The following is a 26434-nucleotide window of genomic DNA, read 5'->3' as shown; positions in this document are numbered from 1 at the left end:
CAAAATTCAGGAGAAGGAAAGTATCAAAAACCGAATCCTAAGAAAACCTGGGCGCACCGTAAATGGCATTTATCAAGTCGGAACTCTTCGCTTTGATTCAAACATGATCTGCAAATTACAAGCAAATTTGTAGATCAATCAGAAGAAAAGCTTCCCTCCCCTTTCACAGTCCTCACCCTCTAACCTCACTTCCCAATGAGGAATTCCATCATCTTTATCACACCCCCTCGTCCCCCATAAAAAGAAAAAAAAAAAAAACAAACACGCCTGTCCTGTCACGCAACGCGCTCGGTGCTATATAGCCCCGGCGTCTATTTTTTTGGGTAACCCGAGAGACGCACCGATAACATCTGCAGAGCCTATAGCGACGAGCGGGCAAGTCGAGGCGTCGGCCGTCACCCGCAAGCTGCCACTCAGATGCAAGAAGAAGAAGAAGAAGAGACAGCAGCAGCTACACACTGCGTCCGGCACGCACCAGTGTTTGGACAGTCGAGCGGGAGCAAATGCGGCAGATTGATCGCACGCTGAAAGATGCAGAGCGGCATCAATACGAAAAGTTGACAAGTGTGGCACGGGCCTGTTCTGTCGTGTCAGTTTGTTTTATCGGGGAAGACATTCGCAGGTGAAGCATTGCCTTTGTTTTGTGCTTACTCCACATCCCGACTTGCCTCACAGGAAGGCTGATGTGTCGTTAGAATGAAAGGTGAACACTTTTGGGGGGGGGGGGGGATAAATAAGTTGGGGGGGATTTGAAAATTTCAAAGGCAACCAAACTTTGAGAACATTTCAAGTTTGGGAAATTCAGCAGAAAATTTGACGTTTTGCTGCTGTGAAAATTGCCTTTCCCGCATTGGCAACAGCCGCATTTGAAGAGTTTACAGAACTAATTGCCCTTTTTATTGGCCCCCAACTTAAAGATATCAGAAAAAACTATTTTGGCAAAAAAAAAAAAAAATTGTTTGCTTTGTTGTGTTACCTAACATTAATTGTTGCCATAGATGTCAATCATTCGTATTTTAAAGTTGTTGCACCTTAAATGACTACTTTAGGGTTAAAAGCGTCCATTTGCTCATATCATCCTTCACTTTTAAGTCTGGGTGTGGACAGCAGCGCGTGAATGAGGATCAGTGTCTTTTGCATGTCCCGAACCCGCACCTCAGGCCTCGCTGATCACTCTCAGAACAATGTGACGCAGACCCGCCCGTCTTGTGGGGAGAGTCCAGGCACTGTTCACATATATGGTAATGAAATGGTGATGCTTAAAAAAAAAAGTGCAAGACCTGAAACGAGCGCGCCTGCGTCCAGTTCTCTCTGGCTATGAGCCTAAAAGTCTCCGTTCCCATGCTCACTTTCTTGGCCTCCTTCTGTCATCGTGATTAGACCAGTTGAGGAGATCAGAGGGAGCGAGGCTCGGACCTGCACTGCTGACCCCCCTGGACCCCCCGCGCCAATCCCACTACCTCCCCCCTCCCCGTTGCCGCAGTATTGTGCCAAAAGTTTCCTCGTTGCATATTTTGAGCTGCCCTCCATCGTCACATGCCAGTAATCTTTAAGTAATTGTTATTGGGGGGCGAACGTGCACTTTGTTGCTCGTTGGGGTCTGCCATGAAATCTCACCTAAATGCACTTTAACTTGAAATAAAAGCAAATGACAATCTATCGCAGCTTTCCCCCCAAAAAAACAGCAAAAATAATGTTGTAATGTGTATTTTAATGAGGGTAAAGAGCAGCCCATAATTTTTTATATGTATATGTGTTTTTTTTAAATGACAGTATTGTTAATGTTTTATCTCGTGTTTTGTAAAGTTGTGAATGTGCGACAAAAGTTGTGTTGAGTTGAGTCACGGCATCACTAAATACAATTTCAGAGTGATTCTACTTTTTGTTCCATTTTGACTTTTTTTAATCCGTTTTAAATAGTTTTTTTAGCAGTTTGAGATGTCTCAACTCCTCTCATGTCATCAGTAAAGCAAGAATATCAGGCATTCTTTGCGGAGGATAAAGAATACATCACACTACACTTTGAAGAATTGACACTATTATTGCGAAGGGACTTTGCTGCCACCAAACTGCGCTTGTGTCTCAAGTAAAATTACTCGAATCTCAAGGAACAACTGCAGTGATAATATGGCATAATAATTATTATTTGTTTGGCCTGAAATTATACCGTTTTTTTCCCAAGCATTTAGCAAGTCTAGACCACCTTATGTTGACTTATGGGGCTCCAGCAGGGGTCTTTGGCCCCGCTTGTCATTAGAACACCGCCACTTTTCATTTTCTCATAACCTCATCCCTCCAAAATGTCCCACCTGTGGCCTCTATGACTCCTTTCATCTCCAGCTCATGCTGGAGGGCCACTTTTGACCCCAAATGGATCCCAAAACAACATTGGGTCATACGCTCGTATGGGGGTGTTCAAATTCTTGGTCGTGGTTGAAATGGACATTTTCATCCATTGGGGCGCCCACCATGAGGCCGAACATGTGAACAGAGGCCTAAGGTACACTTTTTATGAGCGTTTGTCACTCGTGTGTCAGTTTATAAAGACTTCTTTATGTCTCCGATCAAGTCTGAAAACGCAGTGTGATGTTTGCGAGCTATCTCAGGAATGCCGCCCTGAGCGGCAGAGGTTAATCTGCAGTTCACTCCGAATTTATAAAATGCAACATCTTCCGAAGGTGGGGTGTGATGCAGGACAAAAAATGGCAGAAAATGAAAGGTTCTAAACCTTGCCCTGGCTTTCAAATCTTCGCAAAAGGAACTCAAACTGAGCCATCCTCCATGTTTGTCTCCGCAGGGGGACAATTCCAACGAGCCGTGTGCCGGTTTGGACTGCAGCAGAGGATGCAGGTGCAACCCGGAGAAGGGAGCAAGGGTGAGTCTGCCGCACGGCGTTGTTTGATTTGGACTTTTTAGGAGTCACTTTCCGCATCGCTTTTATCAACTCAGAACGCTGTAATGATTTTTTTCCTCAGCTTTTTGCCGTTTTTTTTTTTTTTTTTTTTGTCGTCCGCATCCAACATCACTTACTATCCGAAACTGAAAAGCTAGACTTGCTCCTTACTCTACGCCACTTTTGTTAAATAACATTTAACACCCATTCACAGGAGGTTAAACGATATGGCTCCTGTTGGCAACTTCCCTTTAACTGTGATTGTGAGGCAGCAAAAAGGTTCCTAGTTTGCCCTTGGCAGCACGGTGTGCTGCGGGAAAAGTTTTGTTTTTTTGTAACTTGCATCTTTATTATTTTAACAACATATAGGACCATAAAAGTCTGAACATTTGAATACAAAGGGTTTCCTATATTTCCACCCGTAGTTAGTTTCCACAACAACATCCATGTATGGCTACGAAGGTCCTTTAACATAGGAAACAACAAAATAACGTGCAAACATATGTGACAGAAAAAAGAAAAAACCCCAAATAAAAAATAAAATAACATATTGTGATCACCCGTGTGACAAGGCGGGAAAAGTTTAAGCCGTGGAACGGACATATTTCATACCATTTGAATTTATCGGGATGATTTTTTTAAAATCCATTTTTAAATTCCTTTTTTAGCACCTTACGTCGCTCAAAGCGCATCTCAGCTGATGAGCACTGCTTACACTAACAACATGGCCGCGAACACAAGCAAAGTCAATTTGTTGCCCAAAAAATTTTTTAAAAATCTGAAATTGGATTTTTGTGACAAAACGCTGGCATTTTTTGTTTGTTTTAAGGCCATAGTGCACAGCCCCATTCAAAAGCGGCTTGCATCAGAGTTGAAAAGTTTTGTTTGTACACAGTAAACGGGGAAAGCTGGTGGCTTTAGCTCTGAATCCATCGCTGATGCCTGGGAGAGGGAGGGTCCGTTCCCCAAGGTGATATCCAAACACACTAGCGAGACACAATCCAGATGTGCTTTTGGTTTTTCATTATTAACAGCCGAGGGGCTTTGCGATCTAAAGAGGGTCTTTAGATCTTTGTTGACAGTATCTGTGCCATGTTGAATTCATTTGATCTGAAAACATCCTCTCCCACCGGGGGAACGGCAAAGGCCCTGAAGGTCATCGCGAAGCGGTAGAACGTGCGTGAGCAAAATAACTTGCGGCAATTTATAACGACTAACTCTTTGCGTTTATTGACACAAGGAGATTGTAGCATAAACGGACAATCACGGATGATGGGTGGGAGGGGTCAGAGAGCAGCAAGAGTGCCGTCCATTTAAAAATAAGGGCACAGTGATCAAATGGTGTAGTGGTACACTCGCCTGACTTGTGTGCGGGCAGGTGGGATCGGTTCCCACGCTGACATTGTGTTAGGTGGGTGCGAATTGTTGTTCATCTCTGTATGTGCCCTGCGACTGACTGGCGACCAGTTCAGGGTGTCGTCCGCCAGAAGTCACCTGGGATAGGTTCCAGGACCACCCCGCGACCGTGTTCAGGATAAGAGGTGTTGAAAATGGATGGATGACATGGCCATAGTGGATCTGCGTCTCAGTGGGATCGAGCGAGAAATGAGCAATAAAACCTCTCTCGCGATAAATCAGCACCTCTTCATCCCACATGTATTCCCCTTTAACAGCTCCATAGAAGTTGTGAGCTCAATTTGACATTTTTGAGTGCAAAAGCCACCAAAAAAGGAGCAACGGCGAGGCGTGCCCTATTCATCGCATACACACAACGGCTCCGATTGCAGCCAGATAATGAAAGTTGGCAGCGGCACCAGACAAGCATGAATGACGACTTTGATCTACTTTTTTTTTTTTTAATCTTTCAATATAACCACCCCATCTCTGTATGTGTGTGTGTGTTAGCTCTATATGCATGCCGACTCCTGTGTTTATGTGTCGTGATGTACACACTGATGTACAGGGACAGTCTTATCAGCGGCAGTCTTGGACTTACAAGCATGGGCCCCTCTGTGGCATGTTTTCAGCCTTCTCCTTTTGAGGTGATGGGATTTTATTTTTATTTTTTGTCTCACTCTAAACACACTCGAGCATGTGAAAACGGAGGAAACGATGGCAGACACACATGCACAAACAAACACACACATACACACACACATTGGGATTGTTGGCAGCACAAAGACTTGGTGAGGTCACAAGGTCAGGCGCAAAGACACGGGTTGACGTGTGTGTGTGTGTGTGTGTGTGTGTGAGTGAGTATGAGCGAGTCTGTTTGATCATAAATCTTATTAAAAATGCTCAGGAAGTGTGTGTGTGTGTATGTGTGAGTGTATGATAGTTGGTGAAAATTCATTACATTCTAAGAGTGTGTGCTTGAAAGAGTGAGAGAAAGCAAAAGTAAGTAAGTGGGAGTGTGTGTGAGAGAGAGTGTATGGATGTGCTTGTGAAAGAGAGAGCAAGAGAGTGAGATTTTGTGAGAGAGTGGGTGAGAGAAACTGTGTGTGCCAGAGAGACAAAGTGGAGTGTGTGACAGTGAGAATTTATGTCTTTGGGAGTGTGTGAGAGATATTGTGTGTGCCAGAGAGAGAGAAAGAGCGTAGTGTGTGAGAGTGAGAATTTATGTTTGTGAGAGAGTGAGTGAGAGATATTGTGTGTGCCAGAGAGAGAGAAAGAGCGTAGTGTGTGAGAGTGAGAATTTATGTTTGTGAGAGAGTGAGTGAGAGATATTGTGTGTGCCAGAGAGAGAGGGAGTGTGTGAGAACAAGCGTATCGGTAATCTTGTAAGGAGGATGCTAGTGAAGTAAGTTAACCACGCACGCACACACAGAAAAGGACCCAAGCAGTGAACTCCAATGAGGGTCTCTCCCTTCAAATGTACTCTACTGCCATCGTGTGGCCTCCTGTGGAATTGCAACCTATTTTGATATGACATGTCACGCATCTTCTTCCACTGGCGTTGCATTGAGAAACGTAGCAATGAATGAGCAGAGTTGAACTAGGGCCGAGCGTCGTTTGACTTGAACTAAAAAAGCGGATAGAGAACTCTCGTCTGTCTCTTTTCAAAACACACGAAGACACAAATGTTCACACACACGCAGAAATGCAAACACTGGTTATTAGTCGCGATTTTCCAGATTCTTGCTTATCATGACGACGGTGCGGTTATTTACGATGCATTGGGAGGCCCGGCACTCCACAAAAGCCAAGCGTGGTCGTTAAAGCTGTCGGCGCCTCACCCTTTCGACTGGGGGGCACATATTTGTGGCTGTGCAATTACAGATATATTGTTGCGCGGGTATGCGTGTGGGTATGTCATCGTCAGTGTGTGCACCTGGGAAATGTCTGCTCGTTTGATGTTTGTTAAAATTATTGTCTAAGATTATCCTGTGGTCTGATCAGGGCCAACAATCGTAAATATTAAACGTCTTCAATATTTAACCAAAAATCTTCGTGTGTGTGTGCGTGTGTGTGTGGGTGTGTGTGTGTGTGAAAAGATACAAATTGTGATGTGAAACGAAATGCAGCTAATCAAATGTGACCTACCATGGCATAAGAATAACTAAATAAAAGAATTGACACATTTTTTTTTTTTTAAAAACATGACATTCACATAGGGCGGCCCGGTAGTCCAGTGGTTAGCACATCGACTTCACAGTGCAGAGGTACCGGGTTCAATTCCAGCTCCGGCCTCCCTGTGTGGAGTTTGCATGTTCTCCCCGGGCCTGCGTGGGTTTTCTCCGGGTACTCCGGTTTCCTCCCACATTCCAAAAACATGCATGGCAGGCTGATTGAACTCTCTAGCATTGTCCCGAGGTGTGAATGTGAGCGTGGATGGTTGTTTGTCTCTGTGTGCCCTGCGATTGGCTGGCAACCGATTCAGGGTGTCCCCCGCCTACTGCCCGAAGACAGCTGGGATAGGCTCCAGCATCCCCCGCGACCCTAGTGAGGATTAAGCGGTTCGGAAAATGGATGGATGGATGACATTCACATTGTGTATTTGAAACAACCACTTTCGCTTCTGAAAGCCTCCTTCGCTTTTTGCTAACCAGCAAGCCAAAGTTGACATGCTAACAGTTAGCATCGCTCAAGAGTGGCTGTTTTAGAATTGATTTATACAGTATTTGAACACAGAGGTGTAGCAACACATGTAGACCGACAACACTTATATAAATATATATATATTTTTTTATCATCCACGTAAAATTAGCCATTTTGATGAGAAAATTCAGTGCTTTCAGTCATCTCAGTTCTATTCAGCCAAAATGGCCATTAAAGGAGACCTAAACACCTGTTATCAACGTTATTTTTTTACAGCTAAATGGCCTTTTAATGAGCCCTGCGTGCCAATGACATGAACTGTTTGGTCCTCAAAGATTGCTGTCACCTGGGGCCGGTTTTAAGGCGGACACATGGAGGAGGAGGATGGGGGCAACCTTGTCTTTAGCACAATTACACCTTTGACGGGCACTCTGAAATATGGCGACCGTGCACAGAAGCGCAACGACTTTATGACATCATCACCGTGGGACAGCTGACCTCCGATGAGATTTTTATCGGCAGGGGACCTGGATGAAAAGAGAGAATAGGTTATTACTTTAATGGAGTGTGGGAAGAGGACTGAAGTGTGATCCAAAGTCATGGCCACATTACTCGGTACAGCTCATGAGAAACTGTTTGGCTTCAGCAGATGTTTATGGGATCATCAGGTTAGACATAGGGAATCATTTACTGTCATTTTTTTTTTTTTAGTAGTCTGATCGTTATTCATTTATGATGAATTCTGAACCCAAAATGCACATTTCCAAGAATGTCCTTTTCTATGCCTTTCTGTGCCTCTTCCAGTCACTGTGCCTCTTCCAGTTATGATCTGCACTATCTGTGTAATCCATTTAAGGGTCAAGCTGTCACAGCGAGAATTCTGCTCTGAGCCCGCGTCACCATAGTCCGCCACAACCCATTCATTTGCCAGTTCTCCCCCAGCAGAATCACCACCACCACCAAATTCTGCTCCCATCACCATCCTACAGTGAGCATGCAGTGTGACAGTTAAATCTTCGCCCCGCCACCAGAACAATACGACTGGTTAAACCCCCCGACGGCCTGAGGGTGGACATCCAGGACAACACGCACACTTTCACACACACACACTCGGCCGCCGCGAACCTGTCTGCCCAAGCGCTCTCCCGCTCCAGGAAGTGAGGCAGGACCTCGATGGGAGCGCTAAGTCCAGAGAGCTTAGCCGCCCCCAATAGCACCCATTGTGCCCTTTGTGCTGGAAGGGATTTGGGCCTACAAACTGACCACTCTGCTGGAAGATGATGAGGGTGGAAGGTCCGCTGAGGGCTGACCGGAACGTTGACTCTCTGGCACGAAAACACAGACTGCTTCCACCCCCCCCCCCCCCCCCCCCATTCATCTGCAGCTAAAGGTGTTGGCACTTAAAGTTGGTTTCTCCCAACCGTTACTGGGCCAAGATTTGTATTTTACATTCAAAAAATCTCACAGCACACCACCGAATGGAAATGTCACGATCATAGTTCCGTTTTTGTGGGCTCACTGTATCGCAGGTTTTTGGATGCACGAGAGCATTTTGCCGTGATCATCTTTTCACACGGACCCGTTTTACTGCAGGCTGCGGAGCAACACGCAAGGGCTCGGAGAGCAGGCTGACTTGAGCTAACTTGACTGTAAAAAAAACTCAACTTAAATGATTTGGCCCAAAACAGTCATTTCAGTTGGAAAAACATTAAAATACAAATGACAAACATTTATGGCAACAATGTTTACTTAACGCAAGGATAACCATCCTGTAAATGTAAAATATTATCGAAGTTTGTTGCCTAGAATTTTTGAGTTCACCCAACATTTTTTGTAGTGTACACTCTCATTTGCTGGCTTCCACATCACTCAGTTGTTCCAACCGAAATGACCGTTTTAGATTTGGCATGACTTGGTATTGGCCAAGCAGAAAGCACCGCCAAGGAAACAAAAGAGTGAACCCTCACCCGGAAGGCCTGGCGTGAGAGAAAGTGGGACCCTGGCATATTTTCCTCTGTGTGAAACCAGGTGTGGACATAAGATGGAATCCAGACGGCGCTGACAGGCTGAATTTACCTCACGCAAACCCTCTCATCACGTCAACATGGCTGCCCCGAGGCCTGCAGCACGCCCAATGCGTTCGTCAACTCATTATTAGTTCTCACAACACGACTTTTGGCTCAAAGGTTGCATATTGCGTTCACCTGAGAGCCAATACAAACAGTGTGTAGGACGGATGTCAATACTAATTGTACATGTGTAATTGTACTTCTGTATTCAGTATATCGAGGCCTCAGGTTAATTTTTCAGCTCCTGAAATCAAATCTGACACGCCCCTCACCCTCTCCTTCCTCCCTCTGTCTCCCGTGCTTCCTCTCACCTGCTTAAATGGGAGCTAATGGCTTCAGATGTCAATTACCTCAATTTGTGCGGTTGCGCACGCGCACACACACGCACACGCACGTCTATTTATTTTCGCGCATGCGTGTTTCCCAGAGTTGGGCTTTCTCTTCTCCGCTCACAACTGCAGCTTCACCATCAACATTGTGATGTTCATGTCATTTTACTGCCGCTGTGTGTTAGGCATGTAGAAGTGCAGCCTGGAAAACAATTCTTGAGACTTCCTACCTTTCATTTCTTGTCATGATTTGTGTTCTTTTTTCTCATTAAATAATGGACATATTGTGAATAAATGTCACAGATGAGCCGGAGACCTCTTTTTTTTCCCTCCCCACCTCATTTACAAATGACATGGTGGACATTTTAGAACAATGCTGGACTCGTGACCTTGTTGTCTTTCTTCTCAGGGTCGTCCGGGGCCTCTTGGTGAGGTTGGTCAGAGTGGCCCAGAGGGGCCCCGTGGCAGCCTGGGACCTACGGGGCCCAAAGGAGAGAAGGGCCATCTTGGCTTGAAAGGACCATCTGGCCCGAAAGGAGACAAAGTGGGTATTATAGACTGGACCATGATTGCCATTTTATTTACCTCATACAGTATAGGCAAAATTCTTCAAAATAAATGATAGCAACGGTGACTGTAAACAAGCAATTTTATCCATTGATTTGATTTGATTGATTCAACAGGGCCCAATGGGAGTGCCGGGATTTCAAGGAAATGATGGCGTACCTGTAAGTAAACACAGTACAAGAATAACAAAAGTACAAGAGTAATTGAAATATCTATTAGTAGGGATGGACGAGTAACGATGCTAGGTATCAGTATCTGATTGGCACCGGGCTTTTTTCAAGGTATTGAGCACTCATAAAAGATGTCGATACCAGCCGCCAAATCAAAGAAACAAAAGTCTTAGTTTACAATTGTCGCTTGAAGCGTTCATTGAAATGTATCATCAGTACCAGTGGTATCGGTACGCTATGTCAGTGAGTACTCTGATTCTGATATCAGTCTGTGAAACGTGGTCTCGAACATCACTTACAATGACTACTTTATAAAATGTCCAAAATAGAGTATTAATAAAATGTCAAGCTAAAACTCAAATGGAATAGATGAACCTGAAACAAAGTGACAAAAATGGGCTTTCCTGGTGGACATAGGGCCACACTGGTCAGCAGGGTAGCCGAGGACCACCAGGACTGGACGGCTGTAACGGGACCAGAGGGGAGCCCGGATATCCTGGTTACGGCACCGGTGGACCCGGGCAACCTGGTTTCGCAGTAAAGACAGATCTGCTTGTTTTGCACTTTACTCTTTTTGTCAGCCTGGATAAAAGGTTGGTGCTCAGCAACGATGTTGTCGTGTGCTCCCCCAGGGACCAATCGGGCCAAAGGGTCAGAAAGGAGAACCTCGATACGTCAATGACGGCGTCACTGTGAGTTTTCAGTGACAGTTTATGGATGTTGTGTCAACACCTAACACAGTACGTCTTGTCTTTATAAATATATTTTTTCTTAATATTAAATAGATATAATACTCATCTAAAAACGACCAGTGTCATTTTGTTTCTTTTTTTTTTTAGGGGAGCGGTTTGTTCTTGTTTATAATAGACTTACGTGGAAATCAGTCGACATAGTCTGCAGTAATTACGTTTGGCCACTAGATGACGCCAAAAGAGGTGATATGTAATTTTGGAAGAACAATTCTCGTCATCGAAGCAGAAGTGGCCAGAGCAAAAATGCAGAAATTTATAAATGTAATCTGTCAAAGTACGGATTCAACGTCATTATTTAAAGAGAAACGTGCAATTAAAACAAATATATCACTTTTCGTAATCTTTTTTTGTTGTTGTAAAAAGTCGATATGAAGGAACAGTAGCAGCTACATGATTCATTTGATCTGATCTGTCACTGGCCACATATTGCGCCTCGACTGATCAACAAGCAACGAATCGGAGCCAGAAGGCCTCACAGCATTGCCCTGAGCTACTACCTTGTTAGCACAGAAAAAAACCTAATTCCTCATTACAATAACACAAACTGTTATCGATTTGAAATATCTCGATTTGATATGTGTTTTTCAGATTAGATAGGAGGATCATTTTTGACTGCAAAAGCTGGTGTTTTTTAGGCTACCACAAGACACAAAGTAATCAATGACTTCTAAAAGTTTCTCTGTCCGTGTGTTTCTTTTTAAGAGCTTACCTGGCCTTCCAGGAGAAGATGGTCGACCTGTAAGATTTTATACTGTTACTATTTCCTCAACATGTACCCCATTTCATGTCCTCATCTTCATCCACAATGTGTGTGTCGCTGCAGGGCACCAGAGGTCCCGATGGTCCAATTGGGTTCACCGGTCCACCTGGGCCAGAGGGATATCCCGTACGCTCAAGAAACGCCACGTAATATTGTCACCTGAAATGATTTGGCACTCTGACTGAGGTTGTGTTGTATGTCTGCAGGGCCCGCCCGGTCCTCCCGGCCCGCCGGGGCCAATGGTAAGCGTACGAACAAACAAAAAGACTCTGTGACTTTGTCATTAAAGGACAGCTCCAAGTGCATCTTGTCATCTTATTTTCAGGGTAGTCGTAGTGACGGATATCAAGGCGAGAAAGGAGACAAGGTTTGTGTTGCTAATTGAAAAGCTCTCCATCCAGCTGGCTCTCGTGGTCAAGATAAAAATGTGTATATTTTGGCAACCAGGGTGACTTGGGGCTTCCAGGACCGAGTGGCACTCCAGGTGACGGGTCTCTAAGAAGCGAGCAAACCCTCACTATCTATAAAGGAGATAAGGTAACAAAGCAAAGGAATACGCTACGTCTAGAGTAGATTCCTGCATATTTGCGGTTCGACATTTGAAAATTGACCAGTTGATCTACCATCTGTTATACACTCACTCCTCCGCCTTCTCTCTATGACGTGCGCACACTCAAAGCCGACAATGAGGCACTCGAAAGTAATCACAACAAGCAGACTTTGAGGGGAAGAGTGTACAGTTTAGCAAACTGCGTCCCATGGACTAAAACATTTATTGCTGTTGCTCCACATCTGAATATTACTTGCAATGATTTCTTGTGATTAATAAGAATTAGGAAAAAAATCCAAAATTAACCCCTCGTACTGGACACTCGTTGATTTAAAAATTTTGAGAAATATCCACGTTTAATAGACATTTATAAGTACCTCAAGGTTATTAGAAAAAAGGCATACTTACATTTCAACATGATATTGAAAGTCTAATGTTACAAATTTCTGCATGTAAAATTTATACAACATAAGTTGTCTGGATTGCTTCAGACATTTCATTTCCTGTTTCCGATGTGGTTGCAGCAGTGCAGCTAATTAAGTGCTTAGTTGCCTTCAAACTCCTACTTACTCACCTTCTTCTCAGCACTGTTTTCGTGATTAAAAAGTAAATACGTGTTCTGTACTCCTCTCCTGCAATTAATCCATATCGTCGTGCCTCACTTAGCCACATTCGCCCACTATCATTAGCTACAAACTGTTTGCGGCAATTAACGAGCACAAACGGGCATGTTGTTGGCTAATTGCAGATTGTAGAGTCACCTCATGTTGTAACAATTATTCCACCTTGCAAAGTTACTGCGGCCTGATGTGGAATTTATGTCACAATATACAGTATGTGAGCTTTTTGTAATGTAAAGTATTTTTATATCCACTCGGTGGTGTCATTACACTGTCTTTTCTGAAGATCCGACAGTTCAGTGAATGCCATTATTTTAGGGCAGAAACAAATCTCTGAAATAACTTTACAGGGTTTTAATGTGACTTCAGCGCAAATCAAAATTGTCTTGGGTTGCTTGTTCTTGTCTCTCTGCCTGAAAGGGTGAACCTGGACTAAAGGGGATCCGTGGATTCCCCGGGAACCAAGGCGCTCCTGTAAGTGCGCTTCCTTCAAGGGTGTCTGTACAAGTTCGGGTTTGTTCATGTTTGCTTTTTTTCTTCAACTTCAGAGTCCTTTTGGTTTCCGCGGTGAATTTGGGGAGAAAGGAATACCCGGATATCCGGGGGCGAGAGTAAGAGCTTCATGTCTTATTTGCTTGTTTATTGTTTATTGAGCATATATAGAACATACAATAACAGATTGACAAAAGGCAAGCAAAAATTATAAAAGGAAAATTTAAAAAAGTAAGTATTTGGGATTGATAATTAGTGTTTATTTTCTGTGTTGTTTCCTGTGTTGTCTTCAGGGCCCTCCGGGTTTTAACGGACCTCCTGGCCTACCTGGACAACAGGTAGACTTTAAAACACGCGCGCACACACAATTCTGTGAGTAGTTGACCTCTTTCGCAGAGCCATGTCTGACATCTGACATGTCACAGGGATACAGAGGCACTCCAGGATTCCCGGGGCAACCGGGATACAGCGGACCCAAGGTAGGAGCAGTCCCACGTGCTTCCCATTTTCATTTCATGCATCTTTCTAAATCATTCCGGTCTTCGATGCTCAAGCTTGAGTTGTGATACAATGAATGTCTGTGCCAAGTCAACAAACGTTCAAAATGCTGTCACTGGTGACTGTCTATTAGGGAGACCAGGGAGAACCCGGACTCCCGGGACCTCCTGCTTATGTCAGCGGTTCAAGCACTTCTGTTCAAGGTAAAGTCTGACACTTAAAATCAGAACTGAAGCAACCCAGTGTTGTCATTGGGAGCAAAAGACCGGTAAAAATACGAGTACTCTTGTCATCGGTGTTAGTAATCTCTGCCTCACACTCCTGAGGTCGTCACAAAAAATAAATAAATACCCAAGTACACCTGAAAAATTGACTTAAGTAAAATATTGTTTGGACTTGTACCACTGAGGTTTTTGCTCCAAGTGTTTTTTGCCTCCCAGGCCCACCAGGTGAACCAGGCTTTAACGGGCTGCCAGGTGCACCCGGTGATCAAGGACCTCCCGGGTTTCCAGGCCCGCCGGGCCCACCAGGACTTGGTTTTGGTTCAGGTAACATGCTCGGACAACTCATAACGAGTATGTATGGCGCCGCTCTGATAAAACGGGCTCGTCTTTGCTGAATTATTATCAGGAGTACAGCCCCCCAATGTAGGTTTCCCAGGGATCCCGGGCCCAAAGGGAGAGAAAGGCAGCCCCGGCATACCCGGCTATGGCACCGAAGGACTCCCAGGCTCCCCAGGACCTCCAGGGATCCCAGGGATCCCAGGGCCTCCTGGACCTCAGGGCCCCTCCGGTATGCTGACACAGAACCAGTTAACAAAAATTCCTTTCTCACATAGGTGATGATGATCACTTTAGGCATGTTTTTTTTCCCTGTTTTATCTTGATGATTGCATTAACCTCATGTTAGGGATCATCATCGGGCAGGCCTTATGTATAAAAGTTATTAATTTCAAGCCATGAAAGCGGGTTGTAAGTGCAGCGGCAAGACAGAAATCCTGGCTGACTGACTTTACTGTCCTCCAAGGCCGACCTGTCGAGCCCTGCGTCATCTATCCCGAGGTGGACAGGCCCACTGGTCAGTCAAATTCAGGTATCCCCCAGGCTGCAGCTATATTGCGATGGTCACCATGGCAATATTTTTGCTGACCTGGGTGAAAAAAATAAATACGAAGCAGCCCAGCAAACTCAACTTTCAGCAGGCGGTAGCTTACCTCTTTTGACTCTGTGCAAGGTGTAGTGGTCATTTTGGCTTACTGGTCTCTCGATTGCAAGCTGCTTTTCTCATCTTTGGCCACAGGGTGTCGCCAGTGAACGTAATTCACTGATTTTACTTGCAGTAGGAGGGTCACATGCAGGAACAATTTGTGTTTGCATCCATGATATCCATGCAAATTGTGTAGTCATTGCACATTACATCACTGGTTTTTGTTTTGTCAGTGCACCAAATGTGCACGTTATATCCCCATAGGCACATCAGGTTAGAATTGTAGGCATAGCAATGTAAAATCAGTGAATTTAGTTCATGCTTAATGTAAAGCTGTGTTATATTGAATTTAAGAAAGCAACCAATTGCTTAAAATAACCTGCAGTTCAAGCCTGTCAAAGCTATCTTGGCCAATGACAGCAAACTAACCCTGATTTCACGCTGTGCACTGCACTGTGCTGCTTAGTCATCGTTGGAGAATTGCTGATTTAAAGACCTACTGTAAGAATGAACTTTGCTAATTTCCATTTTGTGTTTCTCGAGCCAGTGCAGGTGATTCTATCAGCAAACAGTGTGAAATGTGAAAGCCCCACCGTTTCTAGACTTGTGATTGCTTTTCGAGCCGCTCTCGTCCACTCTCAGTCAACGCGCGCGTGTCATTGCAGTTTCGCCGAGTGTCGGCGTTCCGGGGGTCCCAGGGGTGCCTGGTTCCCAAGGACCGCCGGGAAACCCAGGATATAAGGGATTCCGAGGTACAAACCGTAGATGAAGCGCAGTTGAACACTAAATTATACTTTTGCACGTCTTACTCATCCGGTCTCCTCCTCGTCCTCCACCCCACAAGGGGATCCCGGTGACTGCAACTGTATCGGAGGGGGCTCCTCAGGGCTACCCGGTCCTCCAGGATCTCCGGGCCCCAACGGCAGCCCCGGCTTCCCTGGACCAAAGGGCGAGTCTGGCGACACAGGCTCACCTGGATTTGGTAGCCTTCAGGGGCCTCCTGTGAGTACAATTTGAACCCTTCAACGTGTGGTTGTTCTACTTAGGGCGCCCTAATGTTTCTTCTCTCCCACCTACTTGTTTGTGGTCATGTCCAATCCGGACCTAATTGTGGTCCTCCATCAGGGTCGTGCTGGTGAACGTGGTTTTTTTGGCCGTAAAGGAGAAAAGGGGGCATCGTACTACACCAACTTTGGTTTTGGAGGAAAGGGAGAGCTCGGCGCCACCGGGCCCAGGGGACCCACTGGAGAAACAGGAACGCCAGGCAGGGACGGATCGCCAGGCTTCCCCGGACCCGCCGGACCTCCTGTGAGTGGCTCAAGAACAAAAATAAAAAATAAAACGCATCAGATGAGGTTGCTTGATAAAAATCATGAAACGTGAATGTCCTGTTCAGGGCGACGCCGGCTTCGGCACACGCGGAGAGAAAGGTTTCCCCGGCTTCCCGGGGTCCAAGGGTCGGCCCGGAGGGCCTGGCGAGCCCGGCGGCGGCTTTACGGGTACGCCCGGTTTCCGTGGGCAGCCGGGAGAACCCGGTTTATCGGGACTGCCGGGGCCGCCAGGTTTGCCTGGACCAAGAGGTAGGTGGCAGTGGATGTTATCTGTGCGCGTGAGTGTCTGCGTTTGTCACATTGTCCCTGCAGGCTGAAACGTGTATCACACATCCGTGATGAGCGTTGTCCACCTCCTCCTTCAGCAGTTACCATAGCAACCATGCCCAAACACTTTAGCAGGGTTACACAACTATCTTGTGGATTCACCCGAAAACTTTGAAAGGATTTTTCTCTCCCAAAAGCAGCTACCTGCCCTTCCCGCCTCGGCTGCTGCAGCATACTGCTCACGTCACGATTAATGGTCTCCATTAATGAGCTTCTACACTTGCTCTATAATCTCTCTCGTTGATAAAGCGCTTCATTAGTGCACTGATTGTTGCATCATGATGAACGTGGAAACCTGAACCGCCACTGTGATTCTTTAGCCTCAGAGGATGACGATGATTTCGTTTTGAGTCTGTATCATGAATATGATGATGAGATTAAAAACAGAGGTGTCAAGCTCATTTTTGTTGTGGGACCCCGTTAAAAACCATCTCGATGCCCAATCAACTCATTATTTTATTTCAGCTTTTGTGAAATATTCACCTTTTGTGGTCTCATTGTATCACAGATTTTTAAATTGTACAGATCAAATTGTATTTTTTGCTCTCTCGCAGGACATGTACATTACACTCTGGTTCGCTGACGCCCACGTCACTCACCGGGACAGGCCTCACCTTTTAAAAGCCACACACATTCAAAGTTACAGATATTGCAGTGTAAAACTTGAGGGGGGGACAGAACATGAGCCCGCCAGGTCACCAGCCATTTAGCAACAAACAAGATGCGCTTTGTTTGCTTTGGTGCACCACAAAAATACGACGTGATGAGTTTGACACCTGCGCTTTTAAAGAATCCCATAATGGATCAAAAGGCTCGCCTCCTCTGCGGTTAAACGACACAAAGTTTGCTTACCTGCAGAAATGACTGTGCGCTCTCATCGGCCAATGCTAATGCTAAACAATTCGTTTATGCGCTCTTTAATATCAAAGGTTATTGTCACGGGCGGGGAGCAAAGAGGCAAGCGTCAAACTGCTCCCGCAGCAAGTGCAATAACCTGTTTGGAAGCATTTGGACAAGCGTTTTAACGTGCTTTTGCCTTAACCAAATGAGCCTGAAGTCATCCAATGGAACTGATTGCTGATTTTGCTGATGTTTTATTTGATGAACGAGATTTGGCGCATGCAAATGACCCTGACTGGCTTTGTCTGCTGCAATTTTTCAACCTCCCCCCTTTCTCTCATCCTCTCCATTTCCACCCATCCATCCATCGCTCTGTCCCGCTGACGTCCTTGTGCACGTGCATCTGTCCAGGTGAAAACAGCTGCGAAGAGGTTATTGACAGCGAAGAGGGAACGGGTGGGTAATGAACTTTTATTTAATCAGCCGGCCACAGCGTAACGGGCCGGGCTCCGAATCTCAGGAGCTTTTTACGTGGCTACTCGTGGATTCCCAAAGACCGAGGAAAGTGCTCTGCAAAGAGACTTGCAGGGAGTGGAAGGTTTTGTTTCGAAAGTAGCGATGGCGTGAATGGAGGTGACGGGCAGTCGACAGGAATTCAGAAATTGTTGTTTGTTTGCTTTTTCTGTAATTTTGTTGGTGGGTCTGCATGGACAGTTGGTCCACCGGCTAATTGTGTATGACTGATCCCAGGCCAAGTGCTTCCCTGCACCATACCCGGTGAGATCGGACTGCCCGGTTTTCCTGGTGTCCCCGGACGACCAGGTAAAAGAAAAAAATTTTTTTTCTATATATATATATATATATATATGTATATATATATATATATATATATATATTTTTTTTTTTTTAGGTTTTAAAATGTTTACCTTTTCATTTTTTTCTAAAGTTGGATATCGGCAGCTGTCTTTAGCAACAGTCTCGGGTCATTTCTCCAAACAATCCATTGATTAGTAATATAAGGAGCTGTGTTACTGCAATTACCTTGAAAAAGTAACTCAGTTACTTTACTGGTGACTTTTTTCAAAAGTAAGTTGTTAACTTTTGGATTACTTGATTTAGAAAGTAACTACTTTAGATTGCAAGTGACTTTAATCGTTATATTCAGCAGATCCCGACAACCCTGCTTAACATAAAAATGACACCCAGTTTTGCCGATTTGACATTTAAGAACAAAGTTCGTCTTTATTAAAAATCAAACAAAGACCAACTTTTTGACTGACTATTATGACATTTATTTATTTTTTAAATAATAATTATTATTATGACTCTTTTCTGGGTTTCGTGGAACTTAAATGTGGGCAACTTGTGTGTGTTTTTTTTTGTTTTTTGTTTTTAAAGCAAAAGTTTAACATTTGTAATGAGCATTGTTTATAAATATAATGATTAAATTTGGGGATGTACTGCAGTCACACAAGCTGGTGAGACTTTCCCTTTCAACTTGAATGCGTACTGTACTGTGATCCATGTTTGTTTTTTTAAATATAGAGATAACACTCTTGACTAGAAAAAGTAACGCAGTAGATAAGTCGTTACTGGAAAACAAATTTTAGGGTAACGTGTTACTGGTAAAGACACATTCAACCCATCAACAAAATATCATGTGAGCTGTTTGTATCTGTTAGGTCCGAAAGGTCAGCCCGGCTCGCCGGGAGGCCCTGGACGTCCAGGATTTGATGGTGGCAAAGGAGAGAGAGGAGACGGCGGCTTTGGAGGACAGCCTGGACCACAAGGTAGCCACCGAGTGATCTGAAAGTCATTCAGAGATTTGGGGTAAAATTTCCGTATGAACCCCAAATGCACGGTGACCTTGACAGATGAACTGAATTTGACCTTTTGTGATCCTTTGATTGCACACTTGCTGTTCTCTAAAACGACCGGCTCCACTGATTTTGCTTCCGCGCACAGGTTTTCCTGGACCCAGAGGGGACTCCGGAGTTCCCGGTATCCCAGGACAGAGTTTCGATGGGGCCAGGGGGAAGGACGGTGTCCCAGGACGCCCTGGCGCCAAAGGCCAGCCTGGAGAAGTCCTGGGAGCCACAGGGGGACCTCCAGGCCGGGATGGTTTTCCCGGCCCCCCCGGAGACAAGGGCCAGCCTGGGTCACCAGGAGGGTTAGGATCACCTGGTGCGTCATGTCGATGGGCTTGCAGTCACACGATGACCGTGCACACTAACTCGATGACCACTTTCGTTGGATCAGGTTTTGACGGGCGCACGGGTGTGCCCGGGCTCAAGGGGGAGCGTGGAGTCGACGGTTTTCCCGGGCTTCCTGGTCCTCCTGGACTACCGGGCGATCCAACCGTGGAAATCCCTGGTCCGCCGGGAATCGATGGCAGCAAGGGCCTCAGCGGCTCACCAGGTCAGCTTCATGTTATGAAATCCACCACCATCTTCGATTCCCGAGAAAGGAAAAGGAGCAAATGTGATTGTTTACTGTTGAATTGTCACCTTTCTTCATTCTCCCCATTTTTGAACCAGACGTCACGGCACACGTTTTGTTGTTTAAACTCACCCGAAAGATTCTCTCCACCTGTTTTGCTTTTCTATTCCCACGTCTTCTGTCTTTCCTCCTCCTATCGTTCCCTCCTTCCCACATACCGCCATCATCACCTCCATCCATCCTTTCATCCCTCCACCTGTTTACTCTTGGTGTTGGCTCGTTCCATATAGGCTGTCAAGGTGAGATACTCCCCCTTTTCCGCATATTTATCCATCGATAGTCCCATCCGCTCCATTTTATTTTATTTTATTTTATTTTTTTACTGCTTCCATCAATGGCCTGCACATCCATGCTCTGGCTCAAAATGTCCATGACTCTTGAACGGCTACGACCAATTGAACATTTAATGGCCGACATTTGTTTGGTGCTGACTTTGTGGACATTTTAGCTGTGAGTCATTTGGAAGTGTTGTTCTTTCCAGCTGCTCTTTTGCAACTAGCACTAACATTTGTAGTGCATTGACACGTCCAAGTACCATCTGCCATTCTGCCATTTCTTTGCACTTAGGCTTGTGTGACCACAAATGCAACGAGGCTTCATTCTTAAAAAAAGGACTTGTCATTTTCATCACGTCCCATCACCCAGTGGACATCTTGAAAATTCTTTTTTTTTTTAAGAATTGAATCGTAGAATGTAGTTACTCCTTGGTGGTTGGAATATGCTAATTTAGTCTGGAATTGCACTTTTTTTTCTTTTTTTTTTGTACAGTACTTTTATCTAAAAATCATTAACTTTGTTCTTATTTCCAATCAATAACGGATGATATTAAGTGTGCATTTTGCAATCAGAGTGCAATTGCAGCCATACTATGCAGTGTGCGTGCTTTTGGTGTGTATTGACGATCTTTTGTTAATGCAAGAATTAAAAAATGCTGTTGAAGGTGAGTTTATTTTCAGAGCCTGATGGAAAACATAAAGCACATTTGCAGTCAATTAATAATTTTATATTAGCGCTTTTGGTTGCTTTTGTAAACAAGAATGTATTTTTTTAATATATTTTTTTAAAGGGACAGCGTGTAAAAATGTGTTGGTTTTTTTCCACTGTGCATGGGCACGCTTCCGCTATAAGAAGCTGCCATGTTTCGCCGCAATCTTTCCGCTACGGATACCCGGTGGAGACAAACTTAGTGTAACGAGTGCTTTGCACTTCCTCCGTCAGTTGAGGGAATACAAGACGTCGCTTGGGAGGACATTTTGCTCGCACCTCTGCTGAAGAAAAGTGGTGGTAGGCTTGCAAAGTGTGGTCTCTTTGAAGCACCATCGTCCGTGTGCGTGTCGTGCTTAGGTCGTTGCATTCTATTAGTTCACCACAAGATAGCACTAAATTTTACACACTGTACCTTTGCTGCTGCTTCATTTTCCGCCTCGACAACAAACATTTAAGACAATAATGTAGCGTCATCCATCCTCCGCCAGGATTTCCTGGTCAAAAGGGAGCAAGAGGAGACCCAGGTTTCCCAGGGCCTGCTGGTATGAAGGGGAGCCCAGGACTACCCGGTACCCCGGGCTCACCAGGGACAAGGGGACCCCCAGGGCCTCCAGGACCAGGAACAAGGGAAGGATTCCCAGGAATACCGGGAAGGAAGGGTATGTTGAAGCCAGCAGCTGATTGCATCACTCTTGGCGGAAGATAACAGACAGCAGTAGCTTTTTTTATTTTTATTTTTTTTTTAACACAGGCGAACCAGGTTTCCCAGGGGTGACAGGCTTCCCCGGATCGCCAGGTCGTCCTGGGAGTCCAGGATTTCCTGGGGGCAAAGGATTGCCTGGAGGGCCTGGAAGAGATGGACTTCCTGGGGGGCCCGGCTATAGTGGACAGAAAGGTAGTGTGTCCAGTGTCGGAATAATGACGGCCACACCTTTAGTTTAACGGACTGGTCTTCTGTATTTGGTTCACAAACAGTCTTGGTTTTAGCAGCCATATTATTTTGGTCAAAAATGTTGTCACATTTTAGTATGTGATAGTTTTAGTAACAACAAGAAGACTGTTTTATGATAGTCATACTCTTTTCACAAATGCATTTTTCTTCAACACATTTGACAGAATATGACCAAGTTAAGAAAATAGAACGGCCTTAAATGTCAAAACAGGCAACCCAAAAAAATTTTGATTACCTTAACTATATTAGTCACATGATTGGCACTCACCCTCTGCTTAAACTTTCTGGTCTTATTTTTTGAGTAAATGTCAAAACTATAATGTGTCTTTACTGTTGTCTGTTGTGTTTGTTTTTTGTGTGCCCCCGCCCCCAAAAAAATCATTGTAAACACGCTGCTAATATTACAGACACTAAATGTGCTGTTTTGTTAGACCACATTGGGAACTGCAAAGGTCTGCCTAGCTAAAAATCCATGCATGTTCTACTTAATACAGTAACACACAAGTAAGCTAATGACACAAGTAAGCAAGTAAGTAAGTTAGCTTACTTGTGTGTTAATTCATTATATGAATTAATTAACATTAGCACAACAAAGCTAACTTTACCCTGAAGCTAGCAAGCTAAAATCACATTTGCGCCATGAGTTATGGGGGAAACTTTATGCTTACTATGATTTTTATCACAAGCCAATTTTCGATTAAGATTTTATGTATAAGATACGGAAGTCACTGATGGTGTAGTGGTACACTCGACTGACTTGTGTGCGGGCGGCGTGGGATCAGTTCCGACTCAGTGACAGTGTAAATGTGGGTGTGAATGGCCGAGCAGTTCAGGGTGTAGTCAGCCTATTGGCCCGACGCTGGGATAGGCTCCCGGCGACCCTGTACAATGTTGATGGATGGTGGATGAAGTATAAGCTATGTTAAGAGGAGTTGTCTTCCAGTGAACACTGGTGTGGTGAGGATGCATTTTGCGTGTCGTACAGATCACACCTAACGTATTCGTCCGCATCTCGTCATATATCAGTCATCAAAGTGCCATATTTAACAGTCACTGTCACGTCATGAAAAAGAAAAAGGGCTGTCATCACTGACAAAAACAACAGTGTTGACAAAACGTATCTAGATCGTCCCAAAGTGATGTGAAGCTCGTAATGTAAGTCAAATAAATGTCTGTGGATTGTATTCTCCTACTTAGGAGAGCCAGGGTTACCCGGTCCCACAGGCCCACCTGCCCCTCCAGTTTTAGTGGATTCGGCGGCCAGAGGAGACCCTGGAGTCCCTGGAGGCAGTGGCCTTCCCGGTTTCACCGGACCCAGAGGTATACATTCGGTTTATCCATCCGCATGAGACAAGAAAGGCACAAGGGGGAAAAAAACCTCTTTGTTTTCCACAAAGGTGACAAAGGTCTTCCAGGCCCGCCTGGTCGTCAGGGTCTGCCTGGACTTCCAGGTTTCGCTGAACAGAGCAAAGGGCTGCCGGGACAGCCCGGTTACCCCGGGCAGCCGGGATTTCCGGGCGGCCCTGGCCCGAAAGGTGAAGGCGGAATCCTGGGATTCCCTGGCATGTCTGGACCAAGAGTAAGGAAAGATTCACAAATAAACATAGACATCTCACAAAAAGTTCGGGATGTCGGACTTAAGGTTGGAATGTTGTGATTTTTTTTGTTCAATATGCTGTTTCATCCTGCCGAATATCTCAAACTTTTTATGAGTGGTAGGGATGGGCGAGTGGTGTTGGAGTTATTGGGCTATAGTCAAGTCCACTTTCATCAAGTCCAAGTCAAGTTCGAATCTCAAAGGTCCGAGTCTACAAGCTTCAAGTCATTTTTCTTGACAGGGAGATGACGGCTTCCCCGGGATCCCTGGCAATCCTGGACAGCCTGGTCGTCCTGGTAGCAAGGGTGAGTTCAATTTCATATCACGCACAAAAACTTTGGATACGTTCTTTTAAAATCTATTGATATGTCTTCCTCAGGTCAGCCTGGAGAGTCTTACGGCTATCCTGGCGGTCCTGGCTTTAAAGGCCAGCCTGGAGATTCAGGATTTCCAGGTAAAAATAGAGGGAAAGGTGCGGCCCACAACCCTTCAATCCCCTTGCTTTGATTGATCTAAAACTGCTTTCCTAAAGGTGGGCGTGGCAACAACGGCGCTCCTGGTGATGATGGCTTCCCAGGAAGTCCAGGATTCCCTGGTGTCAAGGGAGCGCCTGGCGAAGCTGGAGGGCCTGGACTAATGGGTGGGTGTGGCAACGGCTGCCATGTTTGAATTCTTCAATAGAGTGTTTGGCGTATATGTGTGCATTGAGCAAACATATTTATGCACTCGTGTTGGCAGGCTCACCTGGTTACCCAGGTCCAAAAGGTCTGTCTGGCTTCCCCGGAAGAAGAGGGTCAGATGGAATCCCTGGTTTGCCCGGAGGCCCTGGAGGTCCCGGATCGAAAGGTCAGAAAACAACTTTTTTTTTTTTCTGAGTGACAAATGAAGGCTAGACTGACACAATCTTGGGATTTTACAGGTCTTGCCGGAGCACCTGGTTTGGATGGACTTAATGGCCTTCGTGGGCCTAAAGGCCTTCCTGGGACACCTGGTAATTAGCTTTTTCAATGGCACGAGAAAGATCAATTCATCAATACAAAGCTAAAGGAGGTTTTTTTCTGTTTATTTGTACATTCTGCAATTACTTATTTTATGTTTTTGTTTTTTACAGGGGCGAGTGCCGGAACTCGACAGGGTGCCCCTGGTATTCCGGGATTGAAGGGCGAGAGAGGCCTCTCCTACGCAGGAGCACCAGGTTTCACGGGAGCAAAGGGAGAGAGAGGAGCACCAGGTGAGGCGAGATCAACGAAAGACGGATCATGGGAAATATTTTAGGGACAGACAGACAAACAGGCAGACGGATTGCATAAAGATAGTCTGTAACATAGTGGGCTTGTGTGCGTGCATGGTCAGGTGGTCCTGGACTCCCAGGATTTCCAGGTCGACCCGGATTCCCCGGTGGTTCAATCGGCTCAGACATCCCTGGGCCAGTGGGAGATCCCGGCCTCCCTGGCCTGGATGGAGAGTTTGGTAAGTGCAGATCTTTTCTTGCATGTCCGATCCTCTTGGCTTTTTCCTGTCTCACTTTCATCTCGCCTCCTCTTCAGGTTTGACTGGTCCTCCTGGCCTTCCTGGACCACCTGGTCCAGGCACGGACCAGGGAGAAAGAGGTGATCCTGGGCTTCCGGGTTTCCCTGGAAACCCTGGTAGGAAAGGAGAGCCAGGGATCCCTGGAAGCCCCGGACTCTCCAGCAGTCCTGGCTTCAAAGGTAGACCCCAGCATCTTTGAGATCTTCATCTGTGTGACTCCTGTTTTTTTTTTTGTTTGTTTGTTTTTTTTTCCACTGAGAATAAATTTAAACCATGAATTCTAATTTCTAGGACTACAAGGGGACTCTGGATTCAGTGGTGCTCCGGGCCTTAAAGGTTTTTCAGGAGACCCTGGCTATTACGGAGGCAAAGGAGCCAAGGGTTTCCGAGGTAGGGGGACTTGAAAATTGCCAAATGTGGAGCTAGCAAGGATGCGACTTTAGCCATGACCCCCCCCCCTCCCCCCAACAAAATGGTTTCTTTTTGCCCACCTGCCCAGGCCCTGCAGGTCCTAAGGGTCGCCCCGGCATCACACTACCCGGCACAGTTCCACGCTTTGAGCGAACCTTTGGAGATGGCGGTCCTCCGGGTGACACTGGACCCCGTGGCTTCCCTGGAAGGCCCGGTCAGCCTGGAACGCCTGGACGCCCAGGTGAATATTTACAAAATGAGACGATGGTGTATTTGTCGTATGCAGTGGTACCTTGACTTTAGAGTGCCCCAACGTACAGCTTTTTTGAGCTTCCACTCTTTGCTTGGTCAATTATTTTGAAGTCAAAGCACGTCCATTTCCTTTTCACCTCAGGGGCAAAGGGACGTCCCGGTTCTGTCGGTAAACTGGGCCGCACAGGTTCTGTAGGTCAGCCTGGACCAATCGGTGACCCCGGTGCTCCCGGTTTCCCCGGAGCCACTGGAGAACAAGGTAGACAATTGACGATTTTCCTCCCTTTGTGCAAGAGATACATGAAATCATCGCTTTGCGTGTCCTTTCTCAGGCCTTCCCGGTGCCATTGGTCGGCCCGGTAATTCCGGCTCGGTGGGGCGCAGCATCAGTATCGGCTACACTTTGGTGAAGCACAGCCAGAGCGCGCAGGTTCCCATGTGTCCTCAGGGCATGGCCAAACTGTGGGATGGCTACAGTTTGCTTTACGTGGAGGGCCAAGAGAAGGCGCACAACCAGGACCTCGGTATGAAAACGCGCACAATGAGTTGAAGCTCGCTGGGAACGACTCGTCTCGTCATTATTTCTCCAGGTCAGCCGGGGTCCTGCCTCCCCAGGTTCAGCACCATCCCCTTCCTCTACTGTTCACCCAACGAAGTGTGCTACTACGCCAGCCGCAACGACAAATCTTACTGGCTCTCCACCACCGCGCCCATTCCCATGATGCCCGTGGTCCACAGTCAGATTCGGCCCTACATCAGCAGGT

At 45.8% G+C, this 26434-nt stretch overlaps 1 protein-coding gene across 3 annotated transcripts in view; it reads left to right on the top strand.

The window, feature by feature from the left end:
* Positions 1-26434, top strand: part of col4a6 (collagen, type IV, alpha 6) — a 67528-nt gene that overhangs the window by 38665 nt on the left and 2429 nt on the right. Inside the window, exons 6-49 of one of the 3 annotated variants that reach the window (XM_086104973.1) lie at positions 2798-2875; positions 9739-9873; positions 10013-10057; positions 10484-10603; positions 10699-10758; positions 11521-11556; positions 11642-11704; positions 11785-11820; positions 11904-11945; positions 12026-12115; positions 13169-13222; positions 13297-13359; positions 13534-13578; positions 13666-13719; positions 13872-13941; positions 14179-14286; positions 14369-14530; positions 14765-14815; positions 15610-15696; positions 15789-15946; positions 16070-16252; positions 16341-16524; positions 17854-17898; positions 18193-18264; positions 19125-19232; positions 19408-19626; positions 19702-19860; positions 21417-21587; positions 21680-21823; positions 23078-23200; positions 23278-23459; positions 23719-23782; positions 23857-23931; positions 24010-24117; positions 24216-24323; positions 24397-24468; positions 24589-24708; positions 24831-24947; positions 25025-25186; positions 25299-25397; positions 25507-25659; positions 25813-25929; positions 26003-26194; positions 26261-26432. In XM_086104973.1, the coding sequence (XP_085961099.1) occupies positions 2798-2875; positions 9739-9873; positions 10013-10057; positions 10484-10603; positions 10699-10758; positions 11521-11556; positions 11642-11704; positions 11785-11820; positions 11904-11945; positions 12026-12115; positions 13169-13222; positions 13297-13359; positions 13534-13578; positions 13666-13719; positions 13872-13941; positions 14179-14286; positions 14369-14530; positions 14765-14815; positions 15610-15696; positions 15789-15946; positions 16070-16252; positions 16341-16524; positions 17854-17898; positions 18193-18264; positions 19125-19232; positions 19408-19626; positions 19702-19860; positions 21417-21587; positions 21680-21823; positions 23078-23200; positions 23278-23459; positions 23719-23782; positions 23857-23931; positions 24010-24117; positions 24216-24323; positions 24397-24468; positions 24589-24708; positions 24831-24947; positions 25025-25186; positions 25299-25397; positions 25507-25659; positions 25813-25929; positions 26003-26194; positions 26261-26432 (4706 nt within the window). The remainder of the gene's footprint in view (positions 1-2797; positions 2876-9738; positions 9874-10012; positions 10058-10483; positions 10604-10698; positions 10759-11520; positions 11557-11641; positions 11705-11784; positions 11821-11903; positions 11946-12025; positions 12116-13168; positions 13223-13296; positions 13360-13533; positions 13579-13665; positions 13720-13871; positions 13942-14178; positions 14287-14368; positions 14531-14764; positions 14816-15609; positions 15697-15788; positions 15947-16069; positions 16253-16340; positions 16525-17853; positions 17899-18192; positions 18265-19124; positions 19233-19407; positions 19627-19701; positions 19861-21416; positions 21588-21679; positions 21824-23077; positions 23201-23277; positions 23460-23718; positions 23783-23856; positions 23932-24009; positions 24118-24215; positions 24324-24396; positions 24469-24588; positions 24709-24830; positions 24948-25024; positions 25187-25298; positions 25398-25506; positions 25660-25812; positions 25930-26002; positions 26195-26260; positions 26433-26434) is intronic. The other 2 variants (XM_086104975.1, XM_086104974.1) reach the window with 2 other exon arrangements.

This window comes from Hippocampus guttulatus, chromosome 2 (genome assembly GCF_054856545.1).
Source record: "Hippocampus guttulatus isolate MCC_2025c chromosome 2, RoL_Hgut_1.0, whole genome shotgun sequence".
Taxonomy (NCBI): domain Eukaryota; kingdom Metazoa; phylum Chordata; class Actinopteri; order Syngnathiformes; family Syngnathidae; genus Hippocampus; species Hippocampus guttulatus.
The sequence above is the reverse complement of the archived record's forward strand: the minus strand, read 5'-3'. Positions and strand labels throughout refer to the sequence as shown.